Here is a 21,870-nt window from a genome sequence, read left to right as displayed (position 1 = left end):
TTGAAGGATGTACATTCGAGTGACCTTCCATGAGCTACGGGAGTCTGTTTCGGATCCTCTGTTTTGGGTGGTGTTGGTCGACATGTTGACACGGCTGTATTGGTTGAAACGGATGTGCCGCCGAGTCCTGTGGTTCAGTCCGAGCACTTTGCTCGATGTGATGGCAATTTTATGTTTGGAAATTTTGAAGTTGAGAGTTCTACTCGGGTGAATACGGGTCCTCATACGGGTGGCAAGAGCATGGGGGTAAATCTATTGATTGTGCAGGTTTGGTTTGGATCGGTCTCCCTCGGTTACGTTTTCTGTAGACAAGGTTCAGGCGGATTTAGATTCTCATGGTTTTCGCATTCGCAAAAGGCCTCGTTGTTTTAGTTTAGGGGATGATGATGTGGTTTCGGAGAATTACAAAATGGATAATGGGGTGTGTGGTTTGGATCGTGTTCCTGATTTTCTATAGGTGAATGGTGTTTCTGATGTTCATCCGGTTTGCAACCTGGTGGTGGAGGATGATGGTTGTCCTCAGGTCGATTCGGGTCAAAATAGACAGGCACCGGAGATGGGTCGGGATGCAGGTGTGGTTTTGAGGAGTCTTGATGGGACTGGGCTTGGGTTGTTGGGCCCAGATGAAGGTAAGACATCGGGTTTGGCTACTAGTTTTTTTGAGGAGGTGGTGAAAGATCTTGAAGGATGTATTAGAGTGGAAGGTAAACTGCTTAATTCGAAGTCGCTTCCGAAACTTATAGTGAGGAAGGGGTTTAAGGTTAAAAAAAGGTTCTATAAAAGATTAACGTTGTAGGTTTATGAAGTTTTTTGGTTTCTAGTTCTTTAATGTTAGCATGTTAGGTACTTATAGTGGTTGTTTAGTCTTGTGCGGGCCTCGATGCCTCATTTTGTATATTTGTTGCGGGTTTTCATCTTTTTGATGAAGCTCAATTTTTATAAAGTTAAAGTTTTTTGCCAAAAAAAAAAATTAAATTAAATAAAAGCAGTTAACATAAGACGTTATGTATAGTAGTATCCAATCATGTTACTTAGATTGAAGTATTTTTTTTGTTTGTAATTATTGCAAATTATAAAGCAGAAACAACATGAAATCATATATAACTGTTATAATTCAGTAGGCTTATAACTACCTTTAGTGGTTTGATTCTTGATGTTATAATTCAGTAGGCTTATAACTACCTTTAGTGATTTGATTCTTGATTAAGAATACTAATAATGAAGTGTAAGAACAAAGATGATAATGGAGAGAAAGAAAGAAATACTTTGTAAGTGTGAGAAATGGTGCAAGTTTAATGCTTGCATTCATGGCTATTTATAGCAAAAATATCACAAGTTTAGGTAATACAATAATATTACTTTTGTGTATCAATAATTGACTATCCATTTATATATATATTTATATTTATATATTATAACACTCCCCCTTGGATAGCAATTTTATTTGTTGAAGATCAACTGTAAGTTACTGCCTCGTTAAAAACCTTGCTAAAGAAAACCCAGTGGGAAAAAAAACTTTAGCTAAGGAAAAAAGAGTGCAGCATGGAGTTGACTCCCCCTCAAGTAGACATCGCTTCAGTTGTTACATCTTTTGAACATGTTTCATGCCAATGTTATGAACGTGTGTTCTGAAAATAGCAGTTGAAAGTGCTTGCGTGAAAAGATCAGCAGAATTTTTGCTGGATTGAACATATCTCATTTCAATCTCGTTGTCCTTAATGAGATTTTGAGTGTATGAGAAGAATCTAGGAGGTATGTGTTTGGTTCGGTCACTTTTGATATACCCTTCTTTCATCTGTGCTATGCAAGCTGCGTTATCTTCATAGATAATTGTTGGACTTTTATCGCGTTCTAGTCCACAAGAATCAGTAATGATTTGTGTCATTGATCTCAACCAAAAACATTCTCGAGTAGCTTCATGTAATGCAATCACTTCGGCATGATTTGATGATGTAGCAACAAGTGTTTGTTTTTGAGAACGCCATGATATTGCAGTACCTCCATTTAGGAATACATATCCAGTTTGAGATTTAGCTTTATGTGGATCAGATAAATAACCTGCATCAGCATAACCAACCAAATCTTGTTTTGATTCGTTAGAATAAAATAATCCTAAATCAGTAGTTCCTCGAAGGTATCGAAATATGTGTTTGATCCCATTCCAGTGTCTTTTGGTAGGAGCAGAGCTAAACCTTGCCAACAAATTAACTGCAAAAGAAATGTCAGGTCTTGTACAATTTGTAAGATACATAAGAGCTCCAATTGCACTAAGATATGGTACTTCTGGTCCAAGAATATCTTCATGATCTTCACATGGACGAAATGGATCAGTTTCAACATTGAGTGATCTAACAACCATAGGAGTACTTAATGGTTTTGCCTTGTCCATATTGAAACGTTTCAAAATATTTTCGGTATATGTTGTTTGATGTACAAGTAAACCATTAGGCATATGCTCAATTTGTAAACCAAGGCAATACTTGGTTTTTCCGAGATCTTTCATTTCAAATTCTTTCTTTAGAAGTTGAATGGCTTCATAGATCTCTTTATTTGTACCTATGATGTTAAGATCATCAACATAAACAGCTATGATCACACATCCGGATGTTGTTTTCTTAATGAAAACACAAGGGCAAGTAAGGTTATTTGTATACCCTTTGCTTATCAAGTAATCACTTAATCGGTTATACCACATACGTCCCGATTGTTTTAACCCATATAAAGATCTTTGTAATTTAATCGAATACATTTCTTTGGGTTTTGCATTTGATGCTTCTGGTACCTTAAATCCTTCAGGTATCTTCATATATATATCACTATCAAGTGATCCATATAGGTAAGCAGTCACAACATCCATGAGATGCATTTCTAAATTTTTAGAAACTGCCAGGCTGATTAAGTACTTAAAAGTAATTGCATCCATAACAGGGGAATAAGTTTCTTCATAATCAATTCCCGATCTTTGAGAAAAACCTTGAGCTACAAGTCTAGCTTTATACCTTGTAACTTCATTTTTCTCATTTCTTTTTCGGACAAAAATCCATCTGTATCCTACTGGTTTCACATCTTTAGGAGTGAGAATGATGGATCCGAAAACTTTTCTTTTATTGAGTGATTCTAATTCAGCTCGTATTGCTTCTTTCCATTGAGCCCAATCATGTCTATTTTGACATTCAACCATAGATGTTGGTTCTGGATCATCATCATTATTCATGATGTCATATGCAACATTAAATGAAAATTTCTCATCAAGATTTTTCATTTCATTTCGGTTCCATAATATTTTTGAATATGCATAATTGATTGCAATTTCTGTATTGACATCATCAATCTCCTCTGCAGTAGGAGTACTGATTTGTGGTTCTTCTTGAACACTTTCTTTTACTTCATTATCAGCTGATTTTCTTTTTCGAGGATTTTTATCCTTTGAACCAATTGGTCTTCCACGTTTCTGACGTGGCAAAGATTCATGAGTGACGTTATTGCCAGCTTTTGGAATTTCAATTCGAGCTGGAGTATTTACTGCTGGTATATATGATTTTGTCACCGTTTTTGTATCTGTAAATGCATCAGGCAATTGATTTGCAAGTTCTTGTATATGCATTATCTTTTGAACTTCTGTCTAGCATTCTTTTGTGCGAGGATCAAGATACTTTAATTGAGGTTCACACCATGAAACATCATTTTCTTTATTTTTCATTTCTCCCCCAATCTAGGGAACAATGTTTCATTAAAATGACAATCAGCAAAACGTGCTGTAAAAACGTCACCTGTCATAGGTTCAATATACCTTAATATTGAAAATGTTTCATATCCAACATATATTCCCAACCTCCTTTGAGGACCCATTTTTGTACGTTGTGGTGTCGCAATTGGAACATACACTGCACAACCAAATGTTCTAAGATGGAAAATATTTGGCTCTTGACCAAAAGCAAGTTGTAGGGGGGAATATTTATGACTTGCACTTGGTCTGATGCGAATCAATGCAGCAGCATGTAAAATTGCATGACTCCATATAGATACAGGGAGTTTTGTTCTCATTATCAATGGTCTAGCGATTAAATGTAAACGTTTAATCAATGACTCGGCTAAACCATTTTGTGTATGCACATGAGCAACAGAATGTTCAACAACAATTCCTATAGACATGCAATAGTCATTAAATGCTTGAGATGTAAATTCACCAGCATTATCAAGTCTCACCCTTTTAATGGTGTAATCAGGAAAATGAGCTCTCAATTTAATAATTTGGGCAAGAAATTTTGCAAATGCCACATTACGGCTTGATAACAGACAAACATGAGACCATCTGCTAGATGCGTCTATTAGAACCATGAAATATCTAAATGGTCCACAAGGTGGATGAATTGGTCCACATATATCACCTTGAATTCTTTCAAGAAACATTGGTGATTCTTTCTCAACCTTAAGTGGTGAGGGTCTAGTTATCAATTTTCCAAGAGAGCAAGATGTACATGGAACCATTGTATCATGATGGATTTTTCTATCCTTTAGTGGATGTCCATGAGTACATTCAATAATCCTTTTCATCATTGTTGATCCAGGATGGCCTAATCTGTTATGCCATAAACTGAATACACCAGGATCAATATATTTTTCGTTAACTACCATATGTATTTCTGGTACATTTATATGTGTATAATGTAATCCAGAACTAAGTCTTGGCAGTTTTTCAACCACATGACTCTTGTCAGTGATACTTAAATATTTCTCATTTTCTGTTGTCACTGACTGATAATCATACCCGTTAAGGTATATGTCGGAGAAACTCAATAAATTTCTGCTTGACTTGGGAGAAAATAAGGCATCATTTATTAAAAATTTTGTACCATTTGGTAGTATGAAATTTGCCTTTCCTATCCCTTTTATCAAGTTAGCAGGTCCTGATATTGTATGTATAGTTCCTTCCGTTGGTTTTAGATCAATAAAATATTTCTCGGATTTAAGTATAGTGTGTGTAGTTCTACTGTCTGCTATACAGAGATCTCCACCACTTGATTGATGTTGTATTCTAGCAAAATTCATATTGAACTTCATATATAAGAAATAAATAGTGAGTACATTAATATTACACAAAATTTTACACGCAAATAGATAGTACTGAAACATTTAGCAAACATAATGACAAAGACAGACGATATTAAATCGTTTATTTTTCGAAAGACACACAACTTAAACATTCAAGAAATCTTCATATAAATCAGATGGTTTCTCAGTGACTGTTGGATCGACGTTATCCACAAAGTTTACTTCCTTTTCTTTATCTTTCAGCGAATCCTGATACATCTTAACAAGATGTTTAGATGTTCGGCAAGTATTAGTCCAGTGACCCATTCTACCACATCTGTAGCAAGATTCTTCAGAATTTTTAGAAGAATTTTCTTCAACATCTTGTTTAGTGGGTTTGTTTTGTGGTTGATATTTATATTTTCGTGGATTATTATTTCTTTGACCACCACGGCCACGACCACGACCACGTCCTCGCCCATTACCATTACCATAAGGATGGTTTCAACCATAGTTATGGCTTTTGGCATGATGATGGTGATGGTTATTATAACCACGACCTTGCCCGCGTCCTTGTCCCTGTTTATAATTATTTGCAGTATTTGCTTCAGGGATTGCAAGTGTACCAGTAGGACGGGATTGCTGATTTTTCATTAATAGCTCATCATTTTGCTCTGCAACTAAGAGATATGAATTAAGTTCAGGATATGTTTTGAACTTTAGCATTCTCAAATTTCTTTGCACTGTGATGTTTGCAGCATTCATTGTGGAGAAAGTTTTCTCCATCATGTCTGCATCACTTATTTCATGTCCACGGAATTTAAGTTGTGAACATGTATTATACAGAGCTGAGCTATATTCATTTACTTTCTTAAAGTCTTGGAACCTTAATGTTCTCCATTGTTCCATAGCAGCTGGAAGTAAAATTTCTCTTTGATTATTGAATCTGCTTTTGAGACATTCCCATAAAATATGGGGATCTTCTACAGTCACATAATTATTTTGTAAGCATTCATCAATATGTTGATGAATAAAGCAACATGCCGTTGCTTGTTCTTTTTCAGAACAAGTGTTGTTTTCATTTATGGCTTCAAGAATGCCCATTGATTTAAGATGCATTTTTACTTTTATAACCCATGGCATGTAGTTGTTTTCAGTTGATTCTAAAGGAGTAAATTTAAGCTTTTCCAGATTCGACATTTTCTATTAAAACAAACAACATGATAAATTATAGTCACTTTATATTCATAAGTATATAAACATTAAACATAAATTTAATATAACATAAATGATAAGTAGGTGATAGTGTCGACCATATGTAAGCAATCATTAATAAATGTTATATAACATAAATATAAATATTAGTAAACATAAATGATAATTAGGCGACAGTGTCAGCCATATAAATGTTAGATAATAGAAATATAAATGTTAGTAACATAAATGATAATTAGGCGACAGTGTCGGCCATATAAATGTTAGATAATTGAAATATAAATGTTAGTAACATAAATGATAATTAGACGACAGTGTCGACCATATATTATTCAGGTGGTATAACCGACCATATATCATTTAGGTGGCAGAGCCAACCATAATTAGTATTAAGATTATCGTGCTGATAACGTGTTATAATTCAGTAGGCTTATAACTACCTTTAGTGGTTTGATTCTTGATGTTATAATTCAGTAGGCTTATAACTACCTTTAGTGATTTGATTCTTGATTAAGAATACTAATAATGAAGTGTAAGAACAAAGATGATAATGGAGAGAAAGAAAGAAACATTTTGTAAGTGTGAGAAATGGTGCAAGTTTAATGCTTGCATTCATGGCTATTTATAGCAAAAATATCACAAGTTTAGGTAATACAATAATATTACTTTTGTGTATCAATAATTGACTATCCATTTATATATATATTTATATTTATATATTATAACACTAACCAAATTTATATTTAAGGTGTGGTATTCTTTTCATGATTTCTTTGATCACTTGATAAGAGCGTTCCCAACCGCGAAAGCATTTTTCAAATTAACACATTGTTACATCAGCGTCACATCACCATTTTTTTTCCTATCACTAACTCATCATATTTCACACCCAACCATCACACTTCACTATATTAATTAATAAATACATAGTATAACTTTTAATGCAAATCGTACAACAAAATTTTGCAAAGCATATGTGATGAAAAATGCTTGAAATTCACGAAATGAATAACAAATTCATATTGGCAATGGTTTGACAATACACTTCCAATGGTGGCTTCATATTGGCAATATATTCACAGATCAAAGACACTCACTCCATTGAGAGTGGTCTAAGACAAATCACTTGAATACAAACATTAAAAGAGATGGAATGAAGAATGTTATGTTTCATTTATCTAAAAAGAACAAATATTTTACTTTGATGTGATTAAACCCGATCATTTTATGAGTCTTTAACTTTTAATCTGAAGATATAGTATTACTTCGAATTTTATGGAGGCAAAGGAGGGTGTTGGCCCCAAAGTTTCAAGTTATGTAGATGTAGCTTTTTAATATATAAGCCAAAAACCAAGTTTGTTAAGTGATTTGTGGGAGGTAACGTAAGAGCACTTGGTGCCCTTCGTCGATTGCCACTGTCCCCTTTAAACCGACGTCAGGATTGCCCGTCGGCCGACATCAGGCCGGCGTCGATCTCGCTGTCAGTCTTCGAAGTCGAGCCATCGACGATGCTTTTTTAACCGTTTGATTTTTGAAAGTTTGAAATAAAACTTCAACGGCTAATTTATAGCTGTTACTTTCTTCTTTTTGTTAATTTTGTTAAATTCTAATTATTTATTTTATTTTTCAGGTTGGATGGTTGTAGCTACATGAATAAGAATGAGTAGGTTTTGTAATATGGGCTCTTGGGCCAAAAAATATAAAAAAAAAAACAAATTGGGCTAATCATTTACATGATTAATTAATAAAAAAGCTTTTACATATTTATTAATAAAAAGTTTTTTCATTTTCAAAATTAATACTCTCTTTGTCCCATCTTAAGTCGCCACTGTTGAGTTTCCAAAGTATTCTTTTGTCAACTTTGACTGTAAATACTTTTATTTGTGTTATATAATATTTGATGAAAGTTATATGGAATGAAAACACATTTAAGACTCAATTCATTCATATAATTTCTATCAAATATTATATATCACAAACAAAAATATTTACGGTCAAAGCTGACAAAGAAAGAATTTAAAAAGTCAACAGTGGACACTTAATATGGGACGGATGGAGTAAAAAATAATGATTAATAATAATAAAAGTATTAAAAATTAAAATTAAAATATGAACATGGACACCAACACTTAAATGAATAATGTTGACGCCTCCATCAATGTCACTCTCAGTCAATTTCGACTTTCATTTTCAATTATGGAAATGAACACCGAAATAGACTACGGACATTTGTGCTCTAAAAGTCATATGGGTGCAAATTCAATTGTTGGAGCTGAATTTTTTATTTGAACATAATTATCTAAATTAATTTTTTTACCATTTGCTTTATATAGTTATCCAAATAATGTAACATTTTACGCAATGTGTTATCAGCTTCCGAGAATGATGTTCAAGATTCGTCATCGAGTGAGAGATGAACGTGTGAGTGATTAAGTCCCTCTGGATAATCCTAAACTGATGTAAAAAAAAAGTGTTTTATTTTGTTTTACCAAAATTCTACAACTCTACTGAGGTTACTTGTTTCAAGGTTTTAAACATTATATACGACAATAATACTATAAATATCCCTTTTTAAAAATTTATAATAGATACTAAAAAAAACTTACTTAAATGAAAATATTTATATATGTGGTTGATAAAAAATTTATATTATTTTCATTTGGGATGATCTGGACCGTTGATATTAGTAAGAGAAGGCCTATAAGACCACCTCCCAATTCCACTCTTGTTTTGTCCATCTTTCACTCAAGCCTCTTTAGCAATTTGTCTCATACAATTTTCACATATCCTTCTTTTAATTCTCTCTCTAAATTCACCAACAAAAATGGAGTCTTTCAATCTATCAAAGAAGGTGGTTCATCTCTATATCTATTAACTTTTCTCACAATATATATTTACCTTGCATACTTTATATTTACTATACATTCCATACAAACTTTAAATCTAAAAAATTTCATGAAAACTAATTGTTGTCAACATTTAGAGCTGATGATGTCTTTTAAGGCCTTTGTGCATGTTTTTAGTTTCATGAGATCAAAAATTGCTTCTTTGCACACAACATTATCATATTATGTAATTTTAAAGGGTAATTGTAGCATGGTTACTAATCGAATTATACATTGTGTTATTCGCACCCATAAGATCACCGTCTCCCTAAAAAACATTATCCAACACTATTTTGAGTATTCTTTTTACGTCTATCTACTATATCTATATATATTTTCTATAATATATAATAAATGATAAATGATATTTTAGATTGGTTAGGAACTCGAATGGGGACTTGACTGATTTGGTGTTCGTTAGAAGACCATTGACCAAGTGTCATAAGATTCTAACACGTGTAACAAACTCAAAACGGATAACACATCCATCACATGCATATTTTAGGTTACATTTGCCAAACTCATGTTTCTAGAAGTCTCTTGAAATCTAAAGAATTGAACTTCAATTATTATGTAAAAGATGGTAATTACAATACTTACATTTTTATTTTAGTTTTTTTTTATATATAAAAAAAAATTAAACACAAAATGCCTTCTTTCATATTATACTCCTATAAATTAGACAAATCATCTCATTTTTTTTACGTTTTTTAAAATATAAGTTATACAATTGTGGCATCTAACTTCTTTTAGTAAAGTAAAAATATCTAAATAAACTAATTTTAGCAAGTGTTCTTGACTCGAACCCAAACCATTTGAGTTTGCGTCCTTAAATAATGAGTTTAACTAAGATTCTTGAAGATAAATTAATATTCAAAAATTTTTAAATAATCGCTTTGAGATATTTTTGTATTAAATAAATTTATAATTGGAAATGTAAAAATGGCAGGTGAAGTGTATTAATGATGAAGAAGAAGAAGAGAGATTAAGTACACTGGATGGAAGTGTTGATTTCCATGGCCGACCAGCTCTCAAAGCTAAAACTGGTCGATGGACAGCTGGAACTATCATCCTCGGTATCTACTTTAACCCATTTATTTATTTATTATTCTATTAAAAATATTATTATTTTGCTAGCTAGAAAACAAAATCTTTAATAAACTAAATAAATGAGTACAAAACATCAAAAAACTTGATATCATAGTCTGCTTATCTTCATACGTAGAATATACTGCATCTTTTACTGTATATCCGATAAGATAACTTATTTATCTACGTATATATAGTTGTAACATTAATATTAAATATGATAAATTAACACCGTGGAAATTAGAATTATATTAATATATTTCTAAAGTATAAGTATATTATTATTATACACTAGATTTATTATTATTAAATAGTCATTTGAAGAGATGGAATGATGGAAAATCATTTTATCCTAAGAATTGATAGCTCTGTTTGTGGATATATATATATATATATATATATATATATATATATATATATATATATATATATATATATATATATATATTCACTTTATATTAATTAATTTTTAATAAGTGGATTTATTTTTAATAATTAATGACATATTCTAGTAATTTCAAAGAATTGTGCTTGCAGAGATTATTGAAAACGATTGACTTTGGTAACTATTTTTACAAATATGCAATGATTTTAATATTATATCGATGCACCATTTTCATACTAAAGAGTCTTTAATAACTTAAATAACTTTAAGACATGTTGATCTTCAAAATTTAGTGTTCTTTCACATATCTATAAAATACAATATTTTTCTCATGAAAATGCATCTTTTTAATGATAAAGTCTGTATTCCAACAAATAACACAACTTGGTTGTTATGTGTTTTAAGACCACAAGAAAGATGATCTTTAGTCCTTTTCGATATTGAGAGCTATGGTTTTGTTTTTAATAAATAATAAGAAAAGGTATGTTCCACCATGAAATCTTTTGTGAGCAATATGATTATATGAATATGAACTACTTCATGTAATACAGCTTTTGCTAAAAATAAATTTAGATTAAAAAAATTTAGTTACGAGTATTATTTTTCTGATAACTAACAAATGCGGAGTAGTCAAAATTACTATGGGTATACATATTTGATGCATGAAAAACTTATACTGTATATATATAAAGGTATATCATGAAAGTGAAAGTTTATTGAGTGATGGGCCTACTATACATAAGAGTCAAAATATTGATGTGATATTTCTTGAAGAAAAGCTTTCAGATTAGGATACTTCCTACCACACGACATCGTTTAAATTGTCTAATATCATAGTTTAAGTATAATGGTAAGCAATAGATGTTTATGCATGAGAAAACTGACAAGTTTATGATAATTGGGATATAAATAAGAATCTATGTCTGAAACATATGCACGTACACAAAATTTTATATCGTCTAGATTTAAATGAAAACTTATTGTATGTGTTATTTACATAAAAAAATTTGGATTATAAAGTGTGACAAACAGTTGTTCAACATGCATGTTGTGTTGGAAGATATCTTAAAAATAGAAATGTCTTTTTCTGTCAGAAACTGTCATCTAAATACGTATAACAAACTTGAGTATATTTAAAATACATTCAAAGAACAGACATAGTCATATGGATTCTGTATATTATGTCTAGCTATTTATCTTTTACGAAAAGTTTTTTTTCTTTTTCAAAAGGCAAAATATAATAGAATAAACATCTCATCTCATCTCATAATGTTATAAACCATGATAAGGTAAGATGTATTAGTGATTGAAATTTTGATGACCTTTCAAAAAGTTAAGATTAAAACCTTATTAGTAGCATATTTCAGAATGTTTGAAGAAACAATAAAAAATAGTTAAGAAATACGGAGTAACTTAGTTAGATTGAGTACATATGATAAAAAAAAAAAAAAAAAAAAAAAAAAAAAAAAAAAAAAAAAAATTATCATCCGTGAAAAATCTCTCATACATATAATTTTTAATTTAATAAAAGACACTAATATTCAATACATAGAATTTAATTTTGAAATTAAAGTTATAATAAAAATAAGTAAATAATTAATATTAGGAGATGTTCAAATAATATTTACGGCTCTATTTTTGAGTCAACAGCAAACGTCGATTTATTGGCGTATTGACTGCCGTTTAGAGCCTAAATTGAATTCCACGCAGGATTTAAACCTCATGAAAATTTGATTCTACTATTTTCATGGCGTCTCCTCAATTTTATTTTTAATTTTGATTTTATTTTTATTATACTATTTTTTTTAAAAGAAATTTCCTACTTATTGGCCGGAGATTCACTCGGAACCAATCTATTTATCCGTCGAATAGAGATAGAGATGACTTTCTCTACTTTTGAAAGTGTTTCACTTTAGGTGGAGAAATGACTTGTCTTTATTCTCGGGTAGGGAAGGATTGTCTACATCTCACCTCCCCCATACACCAGTTATGTGGTATTGGGTTGTTGTTGTTGTTGTTATTGTTGTTGTTGTTATCGTTGTATGTTCAAATATTCGTTCTTAATGGTATGCTAAGATTTTATTAAATAAATAATAAAATAATGAAATATCAAAGGCACTCGTATGTTTTAGTTTTGGATCGGTAAAACTTTATACGTAACTTTTATTTTTCACTCACATTTGATGGGTAAAGTTTAGTTTTGAAAAGGGTAAATAATAAATATAGGAGGAAATAGTTGGGCATGTGTTTAGATGAAAAGCATGCCAAAAATGAGACGTGCCCGACACGTGATATACTTGAACAGGTTGCATGACGCAAGCTGATTAGGCAACGTGGCATGGTTACCAACGTTTCAAGTTGTCATCATATCATTCCAATTCGCGAGGTCCCAATATAAATTGAAGTATTGAACAAAAAAATATTTACATATATTTTCTCTTCATTTTCATTTATTTTAGTCCCATACTTTGTTTATCAAAGATAAAAGATAAAAATAAAGATGATAATAAGTAATACTAATATTTAACTAAACATATTTTTATGAATAGAATATTTGTTAAAATTTAGTAATTGTTAAATTTGTTGCGAAGACCTTGGATTTAATCGCAATTTGATAATTCGTAAGACCATTCACTGTCATGATACTTTTCTTTAGCGTCACTTCAACTTTTCTTCGTACGATTACATGGACTATCTCAATTATTTTATTATAATTATTATACTATCGTATTACATTACAGTATATTATATAAATATATATACATAATATCCATTATATGACTTATATTCATGACCTCAAGGTTAGTGCACCTCAATAGTCATGTCAAAGTAATTTAAAACGCTACAAATAAAAAATGGCATAGTAAAAAAGGACAAATTAAAAACATCACAAGTAAAAACTACAAACTAAACATACATACTCCGTGAACGTGTTACCATATTACTTTGAATTTCGCCTTAACTTCATTACCAAATTGTATTGTTCGAGAGTTATGTCGAATGAAACTGGTTGGACTAGAAGTTTTAAACTCTTGAACATTGTACGCGTCTCGGCTACATTCACTAACTTCTCCATAGTGAATGTTGTAGCATTTGAGGGTTCAGTATCAGATGCTCGAGCTTCCTCTGAAGAATAACGGGATAGCGTATCCGATGAACCTGAACTCCTTTGACTCTTGGCACGACCTAGTAGCCAGCGGACGACGTTCCCTTAGAATAGAGTCTATGTTAATCGGGGTCGGGTTGTCATCTTCCAAATTTATCGGGTCGGGTTATGGTTGACATCACGTGTTGCTCACGATACCTTTAAAATCTAACACTAAGGATAATCTTTGAGAACGCGTCACACATTTTTAAAGGTGAATACTTTTCTGGTTGTTGATTGAATGCCTTTCTTGTATGTTTATATGTATGTATAGTTATATGTGTGGTTGTATGTATTTTCGTATGTTTGTTTGTTTTCTATCTATGTATGCGTATGTAGGTTTCCCGTATGTATGCGTGTAGGTGGATATCTATGAATGTACGTTTGTATGTTTATGTAGGTTTTGGTAGATACGGTTTTATGTATGTTTTTTTTTTTTTTTTTTTTTTTTAATAGACTGGCTTGCTATGATGTGATTTTATCTGTATGTGGACATATATGTTTATTGCTCATTTAGTGCAGCTTTACTTTATACGCCCTGTGCTCCGCAGAACACCCTAAGGTACGTTTTTTTTTCTTATTTTTTTTATTTTTAATACGGCTCTGTTTCGGGAGCCATCAGCAAGCGTCTACTTATTGGCGACTTGACTGTCGCTTAGAGCCTAAATCGAATCCCAGGCAACATTTTAAAACCCATGGAAATTTGCTCCACCATTTTCATGGGGATGGCATTTACTTTTTAAGAATTTTTTATTTTTTTTTATTATTTTTTTTTTTTGGGCCGGAGGTCCGTTGCAAGCAATCTCTTTATCCGTTGAACATATAGAGGGAAGACTTTCTCTACTCTTGTGAGTGTTTCACTCGGGGTGGTGAAATGATTTCTCTTTGTCCTAGGGTAGAGGAAGGATTGTCTACGTCTCACCTCCCCCATACCCTACAAGTGTTGGATTGGGTATTGTTGTTGTTGTTGTTATTGTTTTGATATCTTAATCTATTTTCGGTCAATTGATCCGCTCGACGGGAATTGCGCACAAACGAGTTGTATTATTTTCAGACTGTGCTCGAAAAAGAGATTTTAATTTGAGAGTTTTCGACATCTACATCTTGAGAAACACGAGACCAACACTCGACTAAGATCTTATTTTCCTTGTCGGTCCCTGCTACTTTAACCCTTTTTTAATTTTTTACATTTCGGGTCGGATGGTTCAGGTTATTCGTTTTCGTGTGTTTCGGGGTTCGAGTTCGGCTTGTGTTTCTTCGATCTTCTCGGATGGTGATTACGAAGGTGTTTCAATAGCTGAATTTTAAGTTGGTTGAAAAGGAGGTTCGAATTGATTATTAACGTAAGCTCGTGGTTTATACACCATTTATGGAACGTAAGGATTAAACGACATTTGTGAGGAATATATATATTACGAAACCCATTGATGAAGAATATTGTTGCGTTAGAATGTGAGTTGGTTGATGAAGGATAAATCGGGTTTTCAAGTAACGATTAGAACATCCGAACATAGTTTGATCAACAATTGTTGGAAGTCGGATGTTTGATTTAGGTTGTTGTTTATTATTATTATTATTATTATTATTATTATTATTATTATTATTATTATTATTATTATTATTATTATTATTATTATTATTATTATTATTATTATTATTATTATTATTATTATTATTATTATTATTATTATTATTATTATTATTATTATTATTATTATTATTATTATTATTATTATTATTATTATTATTATTATTATTATTATTATTATTATTATTATTATTATTATTATTATTATTATTATTATTATTATTATTATTATTATTATTATTATTATTATTATTATTATTATTATTATTATTATTATTATTATTATTATTATTATTATTATTATTATTATTATTATTATTATTATTATTATTATTATTATTATTATTATTATTATTATTATTATTATTATTATTATTATTATTATTATTATTATTATTATTTGACATTTTGAAGTAGTAAGTTGGCAGAGTAAAAATCAGTACATGGAGACTTTAGGTAAACCTAGTGTATATAAAATACGAATAATGATTATAGTTAAAATAAGTATACTGATTATAATGATGATAATGATTATAGTTAAATATAAGTATACTGATTATAATGATACGAATAATGATTATAGTTAAAATAAGTATACTGATTATAATGATGATAATGATTATAGTTAAATATAAGTATACTGATTATAATGATGATAATGATTATAGTTAAATATAAGTATAATGATTAAATATACGTCAATAAAAAAATCTAACTAGCTACTCCGTATCAGATTAAATAAATTTATTTCTTGATTATTTTTCTCTCTTTAGTATACTATTGATTCATTTCCTTGTTTAAAACTTTTTGTGTAAGAGAATTAAGTGGTTAAATCATTTTATATACATAAAAAATCTAACTATTAGATTAAACAAGTGAGCTAGTAATGCAATCTAATCTAAATACAAATAAATAAATATAAAAAAAAAATATTAGTAACATCTATTTTTTTAAAATGAAAAAAAAATCATTTATAACAAAACAAATAATGATTAGCAATCGATAACCTCCATAAACAGAGCTCTTACCATTAGTATAAAAAGGATAATTAACAGGTACTCCTTGGTCCTTAGTAAATATACTAATACTAATATTCATAAAATTATCAATATAATTAATAATTAATATATATCATTTTTCATAACGTTTAACTTATACTCCGTAATCTAACACACAAATGTTATAGTACATAACTAATTAATCACAAATATTAATATTTCATTGCGTCACGTAAAACTTTCTAGATCGAATGGTTCTTATCTTAAACCGTTAGTTCAAAGTTCCTTCTATAAATACAGAGTATGTTTTATAAATTGTGTCAAAAAACACGTATTGGCAAAATGTATATATAGTTGGAGTTGGAGTTCGCATATAATTGGACTGAAAGATTGATTCAACATTCAATGAATTATAGATATAAGAGATATGTATAATGTACGGTACGATGAGGAAATTTGTCAGCTCGTATCCGGTGCTACGTGTAACGTTTCCGATCATGTAGTTTTAAATTTTGCTGGTTTTTATATTTATATTTAAAATTAAAATAGAATATAATACATTTAAATAATAATTAAATAAATTTAAGACTTTTGTTGAAAAACATTAATTAAATAATTATATATACTCATATTTAATTCAATCAACTAATATAACATACTTAACATTAATAAATTCACTCGGTACCAGGTTTCGCACTCGGGAGGCTTGATTACCCGAGGTTTTATCTTTTATGGGGGAGCCGATGTGCTCGTTCATATGAGGGTTTCCTTGCTTACCTCAAAAAAAAAAAAAAAAAAAAAAAAAAATAATAATAATAATAATAATAATAATAATAATAATAATAATAATAATAATAATAATAATAATAATAATAATAATAAATTCATATCAAACTAAATCACGCTTTAAAGATTAACCATAAAGATAGAATAATTGCAAATTGCAAATTGCAATTGCAATCAATAATAAAATGTAGAATGATACCTAATTGTAAATGAATTGATATCTCAACGATGTTACATTGCACCAATAATTCTATAAATGATACTCGTATTACATAGAGTTGGTTTATATCAATCCCCTAGATTTTTGGATAAGTATAGACCACACACAAATATCATAAATGTGTTTCAAACACATATTTATCTACATTCGTACCATAAACACCTAACGATCAAACACTTAATTGGAAGTTTGCTTGTACCAAATAACAATGCCGAAAATAACCCTTGTGTGTGTCGTGTTCTTCAAAATGGTTATAGCCACATATAACGATTGATTACCGATTAGGACGTGTTCCAATTCGATCGGTAATATGTTATTCTAGCACTTACGTTGATAACGATACATGAATAACATTGCATTGTATATTGTATTTATATAAAAGAATGTATCAATGCAACAAGATGTCGCGTCAAGAATGAAAATGTATGTGCGTACGTATGTTTCTAAACACTAAAATAGATTAGATATTGATTAATGACTATAGTTTAAGATATTGATTAATGACTATAGTTTATGTGGCTAACCTAACAGGTTGTAAGAATGCAATATAGGCCATAGAACAAGAACTGGATAGTGATTTCTATAACAAACTAAAAATGATCACGTATTGTTATATTTCATTTTCAACGCGAAAGAACTAATAATAATTGTCCTTTTAGTTGATAAGAATTCGTGGTTTGGAGATGTATTGTTGGCTGTGTACGTACTGGCAAAAAAAAACTTAATCAATGGACCTAAAAAAAAATTACAAGATAATTTCAGTTTTTTTTTTTCGCATTCATTACTTTTGACACAAATATAAATAACTTTGACTTGATTTTAACATATGTCACAAAACTTTTGACACTTAGACCGTAAAAAAAGAAAACTCAATGACATTTAAAATTAAGTGTCAAAAAGTTAATAATCCAACACTTAAAATGTTGACGTCACATTTTTTCACTCATCAGAATTTTTGACGTCATATTTTTTCACGCCTCCAACTTAAATTCACACTTTTAAACGTGAAAACTCATTGAATAGATGTCAAAAACTATAAACTTAGTTGTAGTGAAATATAATAAAAAATATTGCAAAGTAATTAATGTGTTGTAGCATAATGTACTGAAAAAATCAATGAAGTAAGCAAGAAAATTTAGTAACAAAATTAGCCATCTGTGCATTTAGCTAAATTTGAGTGGTTATAGTCATTATTAATGGGATCAAATCGTTATTTAAGATTTATGTATATTTAAAGATATACGTAGTATGATGTATTTAACTCTTTACATGTCTTGTTTTGTTTTAATGTACAGTGAATCAAGGACTAGTTACTTTGGCCTTTTTTGGAGTTGGAGTCAACCTAGTTCTGTATCTAACAAGGGTTCTACAACAAGGTAACGCTGAGGCTGCAAACAACGTTAGCAAATGGACCGGAACTGTCTATATTTTTTCACTTGTCGGTGCTTTGCTAAGCGACTCGTATTGGGGTAGATTCAAAACTTGTGCCATCTTTCAAGCCATCTTTGTCTTGGTAAGTTCATCATCTCAAACATTTTGTCATCCACTTTTTAGTTCCATTTATTAAATAATTAACTATTTAACTATTATAAATTATAATAGAATATTAGGATCGGTCTAACCTAATTGTATAGATGAGTCAGTCATAACGTTTTATTCTAATATAGTTAATTATTCAATTCAATAGAAAACCTTAATTTGCATTATTAGGGTGCATTGTATTATTGTATATTACAAATACAAAGAAACCTTAATACTAAATCATAGTGGATCGAGCATATCTATACAATTGGATTGTGCTAGTTTTAACATTCTAGTCTAATATTAACAGGAGACTATAACTTAATGATATTTATTTATTTTTCTTGAACAGATCCGAAAATCAACTTGTAAAACCGATATTTATCTGACACTAGATTGTAATATAATTATGACTGCAGGGTTTAGGAGGATTATCAGTGGCTTCGAGCATGTTCTTAATCACGCCAAAAGGTTGTGGTGATCGCACCACAACATGTTCGACCCACAAAAACTGGGAAATAGGGTTGTTTTACATCTCGATATACATGATTGCGTTAGGATACGGTGGGTACCAACCGAATATCGCAACGTTCGGAGCTGATCAATTCGACGAGGAAGATAATAATGAGGCACACTCGAAAGTAGCCTTTTTTAGCTACTTTTATCTTGCTCTAAACCTTGGATCACTATTTTCCAACACGATCTTGAGTTACTTTGAGGATGAAGGGATGTGGACCCTCGGCTTTTGGTTGTCGACTGGGTCCGCATTTGCGGGACTAGCCCTGTTTCTTTGTGGGACCATCAGGTACAGGCATTTTAAGCCAAGTGGGAACCCTGTAAACAGATTTTGTCAAGTGTTTGTGGCTGCATCGAAAAAGTGGAGAGTTAAGTTGCCACAAGGTGAAGAGGCTTTGTTTATAGAAGATAAAGACAGTTCTCTTAATACTGGGAGAAAGATACTCCATACACATGAATTCAAGTAAGCATGATGATACTAAACAACTATTATTCTAATATGATGGTTTTTTATTTTATTTAATTATGACTGTCTATGTCTGAATCTATGAAGAATGTTTGGTTATATATATATATATATATATATATATATATATATATATATATATATATATATATATATATATATATATATATATATGGATCTTTTTTAAACAACAAACTCACATATCTTTTTTGTCCACGATGGGACTAGAACTTAACTTCAAGGTTAATGAGCTCCTTTGATATTGCTAGCCCAGAAGCATGTTGGTTCAAATATATATAGTTTAGTAGCTTAGACTGTCACTTAAAGGTGGCAAGATGGATGGGTTGGGCAGGATGGGTGATACGTCAATACAAGTTCAGATGAAACTGCATACATATCAAAACGGGCGGGTTTGGGCTGACTATTAAACAATGTTCTGTCATTTTTTTTTTTTTAAAAGTACAAATGCTTAATGTGTTAAATATAAATGGGTAAAAGGTAAGGTTTTCCTGATTCAACTACCCGTGGAAGAGGAGTATGTTTACTCAGATGTATGCGGCCTAACTGGGTTATCACGTGGCCGTTTGACATACAAAACGACTAAAATCGATTCAATCATAAGTAAATTGGTCGTATATGTCTCTTCTAGTTGCACCCCTACTTTTTGCTGATATTTATGTATGTGTTTGCAGGTTTCTGGACAAAGCAGCATTCATTACTTCAAGAGATTTCAACGACCCGAAACAGGGGACCCACAACCCGTGGAGTTTATGCCCTGTTTCACAGGTTGAAGAGGTGAAATGCATTCTAAGATTGCTTCCCATTTGGCTCTGCACCATAATCTACTCAGTCGTATTCACCCAAATGGCGTCTCTTTTCGTCGAACAAGGTGCAGCCATGAAAAGTACTATTTCCGGGTTCCAAATCCCCGCATCAAGCATGTCAAGTTTCGACATTTTAAGTGTCGCACTATTCATTTTCCTTTACCGAAGAGTTCTTGGCCCACTTGTACTATTGTTCAAGAAAAAAGACTCAAAAGGGTTAACCGAGCTTCAAAGAATGGGAATCGGGCTCATAATTGCAATACTATCTATGGTTTCAGCTGGTATCGTCGAATGTTATAGACTAAGATACGCTAATCAAGATTGCGTTAATTGTGACCCCTCGAGCTCGTTAAGCATATTTTGGCAAGTACCTCAGTACGCGTTCGTTGGTGCTTCAGAAGTTTTTATGTATGTGGGTCAACTTGAGTTTTTCAATGCACAAGCACCTGATGCATTAAAAAGCTTCGGAAGTGCACTTTGTATGACGTCGATTTCGCTTGGAAACTACGTTAGTAGTTTCATTGTTACGATCGTTATGAAGATTTCAACAGAAGACAAAATGCCAGGTTGGATTCCGGGAAATTTAAACCGAGGACATTTAGACAGATTTTTCTTCTTGCTAGCTGGATTAACTGCAGTTGATCTGTTGGTTTATATTGTGTTCGCGAAATGGTACAAAAGTATTAAACTTGAGGGGAAGAATGATGAAGATAACGATACTGACGAAAGTGAAGTGTAAATGAGTAACAAAATGGTGAAGTTTAAACGGTCGTTAGGATCCCAAATATAAATAAATAAGAAACGGGATAGGGTTGCTGATGGCGAAACTGTACATGCTTTTTATGATGTCGAAAAGATTGAAAGTTAAGGCAGAAATGACTATGCACCTGGGGATCGGTTACATATTCGGTTACACCTAATTTGTGATGTCGAAATTGATCAGGATTAGGAGCTAAGGGAGACTGATCTGTCGTTTAAGGAACCGAGTTTAATTAGTTGGTTTAAGTTTTAGGTTCATGAGTTCATGATCTTAATTTGAATGGTTCATTATGTTGTAAAACAGGACACTGGTTTAACATGTGTTTTTGTCAATTTGTGAGTTGGTTTTTGTATTTTGTAACAAATTTATAATGCATATTGTAAGCTCTATTTCCTTAGATGATATTGTGTTTTTGCTAAACTAATACGGAGTATAGCACTT

General features: G+C 31.0%; 1 protein-coding gene across 1 annotated transcript; it reads left to right on the top strand.

Annotated features, from left to right (window-relative positions):
• Window positions 1-8,986: 8,986 nt before the first annotated feature.
• On the top strand, window positions 8,987-21,849 carry LOC139846624 (protein NRT1/ PTR FAMILY 7.3). The gene is made up of 5 exons (XM_071836098.1): window positions 8,987-9,097; window positions 10,081-10,207; window positions 18,638-18,855; window positions 19,283-19,842; window positions 20,538-21,849. Exons 1-5 carry the CDS (start codon window positions 9,071-9,073, stop codon window positions 21,406-21,408), a joined length of 1,803 nt encoding a protein of 600 aa, XP_071692199.1. The 5' UTR covers window positions 8,987-9,070; the 3' UTR covers window positions 21,409-21,849.
• Window positions 21,850-21,870: the final 21 nt, after the last annotated feature.

This window comes from Rutidosis leptorrhynchoides, chromosome 5 (genome assembly GCF_046630445.1).
Source record: "Rutidosis leptorrhynchoides isolate AG116_Rl617_1_P2 chromosome 5, CSIRO_AGI_Rlap_v1, whole genome shotgun sequence".
In the NCBI taxonomy this organism is placed as follows: domain Eukaryota; kingdom Viridiplantae; phylum Streptophyta; class Magnoliopsida; order Asterales; family Asteraceae; genus Rutidosis; species Rutidosis leptorrhynchoides.
The sequence above is the reverse complement of the archived record's forward strand: the minus strand, read 5'-3'. Positions and strand labels throughout refer to the sequence as shown.

What these genes read in the sequence shown, in the direction of transcription:
- LOC139846624 (XM_071836098.1), top strand. Translation starts at nt 9,071, where the DNA reads ATGGAGTCTTTCAATCTATCAAAGAAG. An exon ending in AGCTGGAACTATCATCCTCG is followed by an intron (nt 10,208 to 18,637) that starts GTATCTACTTTA and finishes TTTAATGTACAG; the next exon opens with TGAATCAAGGACTAGTTACT. An exon ending in CTCCATACACATGAATTCAA is followed by an intron (nt 19,843 to 20,537) that starts GTAAGCATGATG and finishes ATGTGTTTGCAG; the next exon opens with GTTTCTGGACAAAGCAGCAT.